The following is a 7,748-nucleotide window of genomic DNA, read 5'->3' on the forward strand; positions in this document are numbered from 1 at the left end:
TAAAGCGTATTTATAGTGGTTGAGTTCAGAGGATCGGAGGTATGTGTGCTGTGGCCTTCTGCAACCTTTCCATGTTAAGTGATGCTGTGAGATGCAGGAGTGGAGCCAAATATATGTCTTTCAATTCGGAACAACCTAAACATATCCATCGAAAACTCCAGGTTAAAAACAAAAATACTATAATAATTTTGAGCATCATAATTTATTGTGCAAATTGAAATCGGTGGATGCGAAAGGGTTGCATAATTGAATCACGCTTCATTTTACCATGCCACTAAAAAATAAACTCAATGTTTTTTGTTTTCCTGCTTAGATGTTAATTGAATCATTGAATAACAAGATACATGTCAATTACACAGCAAGTAATATTTACAGTCTAAGATGAAAAAAATGATTTTATGTAATTGAAATGATTTCACTGTAGTCATTTGTCACACAGTTCATAAAAATGTAACTTTTAATGTGAATATTCTCAGAACTGGGGAAGAATGCAGGAACACTTTTAAGAGGTGAAAAAGTGATGGCTAAATGTTTTGCCACCTAAATATAAATTTTGATGCACAACTCTGGGATAGTCAGACAAAGAGAGTAGCCACTGTGGCTCCCTTTAATCAGCAGTACAAATATACATTATTCTGCTCACAAATCTGTAATAAACATTTGGGCCAGATGAAAAAATCCTGACTTCATCTTTACTTGACTCTTCAGTGGAAATCCACACTATTGTCTGACCGGCCATATACCTCCTCAGGACCAATTAGTGTAAATGAACCCCAGTGGCAGTGACAGGTAACACAACACAGATTACTATTCTGCGCTACTGGGGTTTGTGTGCACTCTTCCGGTGACATAAAAGATTAAACAGGTGACTGTAATCCACACAAAGCATTGGATTCTCAGAATGACTCTAAGACACCTGATGCTCAGCAAAGAATAAGTAAACCCCTGTGCTTTACGGATAAAACTTAGATTTATGACAGAAGAACCGAAACACAATAAAAATCATCAGTAGGGTCAACAAAAAAAAAAAAAAAAGAAAAAAGATTAAGGTTGTATTAAATATTCTGGGTATGTAAATCCATTTCAACAATGTAAACTGGTTGCTAAATTAGTTGTATGTCTGAATTTAAATTAATAGCTAGAATTGAGCATAACATAAAATAAATGTTTCAAGGCTAACAAACAAAAAGTAATGCGAGGATACTAAGTTACTAAGACTCAGACAGCAAGACTTTTAACTGTAAAACAAACAAACAAACAAACAAACTTTAGTCAGTCCTTTGGCTCAGTGTTGCAGTAACCCATGGCAACTGCTTCTGTGTCAACAGAAATCTTGTTCAGCTCCTGCACACCATGACTGTGCAACGTTATTGGCTGGCTGAATCAATGACTTGCAAACGTCTTCATCTATTATGCATGTCAGTTCACCTTTATTGTGTTCTTGAACTCATTCTCAGGTATACACAGCAGGGTGCTAGCCGCTCATTGTTGAACAGAGGACAAGCAATCATCTCGGTGAGTCTTTTGGATTTTGTTGGTAACCTAAATTTTTTTTTTTTTTTTTTTTTTTTTGTTAACAGCTCTGAAGATTCATTTTAATTTGAACAGTCAATGTGAGTAGGAAGCATTGTTATTCTGGTAATTTTTTTTTAAACATAAAGTGGATGAACCCACAAGCAAAACTTAATTTGGATACAACTCCAAAGAAACTATATACCCATATCTCTGCTTATTTAGAAGCTTTTAGAATGAAAGCAGTTCATGAGTAACTGTTTCCTTCCTTTTTGATATATTTTAGTAACATTTTATAAAGGATACACCCAACAAAGACTATTAAATAATAGTAGCTCTGTTATAGATATTCAATGACATAACAATGACTTCGGATCCTTGTGACTTTGATTTTAAATGCATCTTTTTTAAAATCCTCATTTATAAGTTGCTTTTTGTTGTTTTGAAACAAGCCTCTTCCAAATGCATAAAAATAAACAATTATTCCCTTTAAAACGAATCACTACTACATTTAGTAACATTGAATCATAGCTATGCAGATGATATTCAACTATTACTAAAGATGCTTGAAGCTTGGGATAGTATTCTGTAACCCAATCCTGATTGAAAAGTTTCCACAGCCTTATCATTGACTTGCCTTGTGTGCTTCTTTGTCGTTTAGCTTTTAAATTTTATTAATAAATTTCTTCATTCACATATTTCACGACATGTTTAAACTTTCATAATATTAACATTTCACACTTTCACATACGTTTTTTCCTGCAATTTCAAAGTAGAGAGCAGGAAGTTATGGAGCTGCTCGGATCAACTCTGACGACAACCTATGCTCGGCCAAAAACCAGCCACTTCCTCCCTGCCATCTCCACCATGGCATCCAGCTATCGTAACACTCAGCCGGCCTTGTTGAGAAGTCCCAGTGCCAACATGTGGAGAACAAACAGCTATTACAAGAGCAGCAGTGCTCTCCCACTGACCTCCTCCACACAGCGGGATCATTTCGATCTGGTCCGAGCCAACACCACTTTCTACCCCTCCAACAGGACCCTGCTGACGAACCGGTACACCCCGGACGACTGGTACAAGTCCAACCACAGCAATTACCGGGAGTCCGAGTCTTCACGGAAGAGCGCGGAACGGCTGAGGAAAGACACCATCAGGCTGATGCAGGATAAGGAGCAGCTCACCAGAAGAACGCAAGAAAACACCAGCAAGAACATTGCGGAAAGGGTCAATGATATTGTCTTCTGGAGGTCTGAGCTCAGCCATGAGATTGACAATATGGTGACGGAGATAGCGGCACTCAGCGAAGTGAAAAAAAGGTTGGAGAGAGCCTTAGCAGAGACCGAGGGGCCTCTTAAGGTTAGAATGGGTTTTAATAATTCACGCCGGTTCACAACAAATTTAAATGTAGTAATAATTCATTTATGTTCAGTGCCATGCTGCAAAAGTTTTATGAAGGTTTCACTCTGTGATTCAAGCTTAATATAAGTAAATTGGCAAAAGTGTTGTCAGTCGATGTAATCCTTAGTATTTTACAAAGAACTACAAGTTTTCTTTGAGGAAGCAAAAATGTTGTAGTTACTCTACCTTTTGCAAAATGCTGCAGAGCCTTTCTTTGGATAAAGTGTTTAATTAGGCCACCTTATTGCCATGGCAGAGTGCTGGTCATTACCCGCAGTGAGTCAACTTGATCCAACTCAAGATCCAATGACATGTATATCTTGCAAAGCTAATATCATGTGGCAGAAAGTTTTCTTTGAGGTTTCTCCAGGCAACTGAAACTAGAGCACACCTGAAACACAGGACAACACTCGTGCATGCATTATGCTTTCACAAAAGGACACTTCATGTGCTTATCCAGCATTTTCAAGCAGTTATTCACCTGCTCGAGACAAGCCAGATGTTGGACGTGTTCACGTTTGATCAAAAACACAAGTTAATAATACCTCCCCAGCTTGTTTTAGTCACAATGCTTCTGTTAATAGGTCTCTCAAGAATGTTTATACCACAGAGAGAAGCGGATGTCCATCGACCTGGTACGCGACGACGTAGAAAAAGATCTAATAAAGGTAAAACAGCAGCAGTGACTGTCTCAGGTCTAAAGCCAACCTTATTAAATGTAAATGTTACAATTTACACTCTGCCTGTACTACTGAAAGGAAGTAGAGGTCATAAAGTCATGTCAGGAGAGGATGAGGCGCCATCTGGACAGAGCCATCGCCCAGCTGGCGTAAGTTTTTAAAAAAAAAAAAAAAAAAAAAAAGATAAAAATAAACCATGAATCTGTTTAGAAATTCAACAACAATTATAGCAACTGATTTTATGATTCATCTCTACCTTCAAAAGGTCAAATCGAGCGGCCCAACACGAGTTGGAAAAAGACATGAGCGACAAGGTATCTGCTCAGAGGATTGATGACAGGTGCCACCATTTGAGGAACACATCAGACGGAATCGGCTATTACAGAGGAATCGACAGAATAGACCATTCGTGAGTATGGGCTTGAAGATAAAAGGTTACTCTTATTATGCCAAATATTACCTATAAGCCGTAAAACAATCATTTAAGATCACTGCTCTCTTGTCTGAATTTCTCCAAGACAGCCTTTTATGCTGCTTTAGCGTGGGGTTAACTGACTTAAGAAGGCTACTAAAATGCATATAGGTGGACTTTGGGACATGTGACCATGTTGCGCTAGACAGACAGAGAAATATTGACTGTGTTGCTTTTTTTGTCGACCGTAATCATTAAACCGCAGATAAAGAAGGATGTAAATAATCCATCAGTGAAGAGAGAGCACAATGTTTTCTGCACGCTTAAAACAGGTCTTAAGGTTGAATGCCAGATCCTTTTTTCCTTCACTACTGCTCCAAACACTTTCAAGAAATTATGTATCACATTTGAGGACAGCTTGTTATTATTTGTACATAGCAATTGTCATTATGCTTGAATCTCACCTTCAAAGACACATAATAGAAACCAGAAATAAATGCATGCATCTCTTTTCCTCCTTGCCAGAGTTTCTCTGCCAGACACGTGGTCCAAATTCACGGACGACAACATCCTGCATTCCCAAAGCGAACGGGCGAACTCTCACAAGCTCAGGGACGAGATAGAAATCTTGCTAAACACGACGTCCAATGAAATGTGGAACCAGTTCAACAACGCCAATGTCGCCTTTACTAACCGCATTTCTGAAACGGCCGATGCCAAGAACAACCTGCAGGCACACCTAGCTAAGGTCCTTACAGTTTCTACATGGCTTTATTTAAATATGTCACAAAAGATTCAACCGATTATCAAGACTATTTCCCCCCCCCCAAAATTGTATTTATTTTTTTAGTTATTATTATTATCATCATCATTTTGTTGTTTTATTGGTTTTTATTCTCACTATATTTTCTAATATAAACAGGAAATTATACCACAGTAAATCTTTATTTTATTATCTGCAAAAGTGCAGGGAATGTTTCTCCTTTAATGGACTATGTACATTTGTACTCTCGAACAGCTCTCAGAACATACAGTAACAATGCTAAGAGACAGCTGGTTATTTGTGGCATATTTGACACCGAGTCCCTCTGTTCTGAGTAGCGAGAAGTTATATTTGGATTTCATTCAACGCATTTCAACACTAACAGCAGCTGTGATATTAGGTACACTGTTCATAGTAAATTTACTTATAAGCACCACAATGAATAGTTCCTTTGAACCAGTTCAAAGGAACTCTTTACATTAACTTCTTAAAATTCTACACATTTAGAAAATTAGCCATCTTCTTCATTTTTGTATCCGACAGTAAAACTTGCATAAAAGACAATCTCATGTTTGACTGTCCGTTTTAGAGATTGTTTTTGTAATTACTCTATTTTGGTAATTATTTGTGCTTTTAAGCAGACTTTGCAGGAGATCTTTCAGACCGAGATGCTGATTGAATCGCTGAAGAAAGCCCTAAGAGACAAGGAGAACCCACTCAAGGTGGCCCAGACTCGGCTCGAGGAGAGGACACGTAGGCCCAACGTAGAGCTCTGCAGAGACAACCCACACCACTGGTAAAGAGTCGGGGCTAATTCTGGTCAAACTCTGGAGCAGCTACTTTAGTTACAGAAACATTTTTACTGGCTACATGTAATATTCTAAACTGAAATATTGTGTTTTATTGGCTGTGAGCAGAAAATAATCAGAATGAACAGAAATCAAGGATCAAAAACATCAATCATTTTGTAGTTATACAGAAAGTATCTGCTTGATTGTAGTAGAGAAAAGTCTCCGTCAACATGTCAGAACTTTATAAGACCTTAGCTTGGAAATTGGTCACAAAAATATGCGATCTGTACATGTCAACTAAATATACACTGTAAATATAGATTCCTACTATACTCCTGAAGTGAAGTTCTATGTTTTCACTAAAAGAAAAAAAAGGAATCGGTAAGCTATCTGTCTGTCTTTGACTCTTCAGGCTTGTAGGCGAGGTGAGAGAGATTGAAGACACAATCCAAAAACTTCAAGAGAGACTGATGGAGGCAGAAAACGCTTTGCAGATTCTGGTAAAGACAAAAGTGACTCTGGAGCATGACCTGTCCATCAAGGCCCACTCTCTCTTCCTAGACCAGGAGAAGTGCATGGGAATGCGAAAGAGCTTTCCCAGCCTGCCGCGCCTGGTTGGGTACACATAAAAACCGAATTTCAAATAAGGGTTATTCATACTAATTAAAGATTATTTATATATGTATATATAAATATCTTACTTTAAGTATATCTGTGTGTATTTTTTTTTTAACTGTTTAAACCAAACATATAAAAATAATGTCAAAATACCAATAGAATTCTCCTGTAAGAAAAGTCTGACTTGGGGAGCAGCTTATAGTGAGCCTGTTTGTGAAATAAGTCTAAGATATGATGAATTATGGATGTGAAATACGTATTTCACAGTGTTTGATACGCCGATTTCAAAGAACATAAATCTATTGAATGAAATACACTTTACTTTTCAAAATAAATTAGTCAAAGTATTAATAATATCACATACCAAAAGTTGTGAACACAAGATTTAACTCAATTCATTGTGAAGAAAGTCCTCAGTCAAGGTAAAAAAAATAAAAATACAATAAAATAATTGGGGAAAAAAATTGTCTTGTAGCAACAGGGGTGTCCAAAGTCTGTCCTCAAGGGCTGGGATCTTAAATTCTTTGGCTCTCGCCATGGTTCAACACACCGGAATCACATGATGGATCGTTAGCAGGTCTCTGCAGAACATTGGCATGGTGACATAGAGAAACTAAAACATGCAGGACACTGTGAGTTTGGACACCACTGCATACGCTGACAATATTGCAACTGTTAATTTAATTGCACTGAGCTGAAATTTTGTGTGACAGACCAAAGTAAAGTATTTTAGAGTTGGAAAGTTTTTTCTTAAAATAAATAAATAAATGAATAAATCTGAGATGTGTGGCATGCATTTAGACTTGTTTACTGTGATACCCCATCCTTGTGTGTATTTTAATTTCTCATGTAATATCAGCCAATAAAAAGCATCACGAATGTCAAAGAGTGCAGCAGGTGAGGCATAAAGTTATAGAGGAATTCAAATCAGAGTCATGATACAAAACAACATTACATGCTAAAGTATTTCAGACTGGAACAGTTTTTCAGATGCCATATATGGGCACAGCAAACAAGTGGAAGAAGATGTTTGGGTAAAACGTAAACCAAAATCTTAATTTTCTGGCCTTCTTGCAAAAAGCCATGTAGTATAAAAACAAACACTGCACAATTCTCTAAATAAGCAGTGTCATGCATCAATAAGGTACCAGGTGTCAGTCTCCAATCTGTCTGAGTTTATTTTGCAAATAAATAATGACCAAAAGTTACAGCCTCTGAATGCAATGTAGCAAGATTTATGATCAAACAATTCTAAGCTAAGGCTGATTACACAGTCAGATCATGCAGAGCAGAGATATGTGTAAAATCTTAGCAGTACCTCTTTAATAATGTGTGTGGTCGATTACTCATCACCTCACTCAAACGGCAAGCACAGTGAACCAGTAATAAAAACCTACTCCCAAACTACAGAATGTCTCATATTTCTCTCATGGCCTTTATCATTCACTCAGTTTCTGCCTTTCTGCCCCAGTAAATTGATCCACATTTAAACCTGGTTGATACTTTTCATTTTCCCGTTCACCTTTTCACAGCAAACTATGGACTGACATACACAATAAACAACGCTATCA

The 7,748-nt window shown here is 37.4% G+C and overlaps 1 protein-coding gene across 3 annotated transcripts; it reads left to right on the forward strand.

The window, feature by feature from the left end:
* Window positions 1-709: 709 nt before the first annotated feature.
* tekt3 (tektin 3) lies at window positions 710-6,204 on the forward strand. 3 transcript variants are annotated; one of them, XM_015040137.1, is made up of 9 exons: window positions 710-789; window positions 1,458-1,515; window positions 2,286-2,871; window positions 3,498-3,581; window positions 3,672-3,742; window positions 3,859-4,002; window positions 4,531-4,753; window positions 5,410-5,564; window positions 5,972-6,204. In XM_015040137.1, exons 3-9 carry the CDS (start codon window positions 2,302-2,304, stop codon window positions 6,186-6,188), a joined length of 1,464 nt encoding a protein of 487 aa, XP_014895623.1. In that variant the 5' UTR covers window positions 710-789; window positions 1,458-1,515; window positions 2,286-2,301; the 3' UTR covers window positions 6,189-6,204. The 3 variants fall into 3 exon arrangements, with proteins under 3 accessions (XP_014895623.1, XP_014895625.1, XP_014895622.1); XM_015040139.1 differs by having other exon boundaries at window positions 2,289-2,871; XM_015040136.1 differs by lacking the exon at window positions 710-789 and having other exon boundaries at window positions 1,320-1,515.
* The last annotated feature ends 1,544 nt before the right edge of the window (window positions 6,205-7,748 follow it).

Source organism: Poecilia latipinna, unplaced genomic scaffold (genome assembly GCF_001443285.1).
Source record: "Poecilia latipinna isolate Pla-1442-1.1 unplaced genomic scaffold, P_latipinna-1.0 Scaffold497, whole genome shotgun sequence".
NCBI lineage: Eukaryota > Metazoa > Chordata > Actinopteri > Cyprinodontiformes > Poeciliidae > Poecilia > Poecilia latipinna.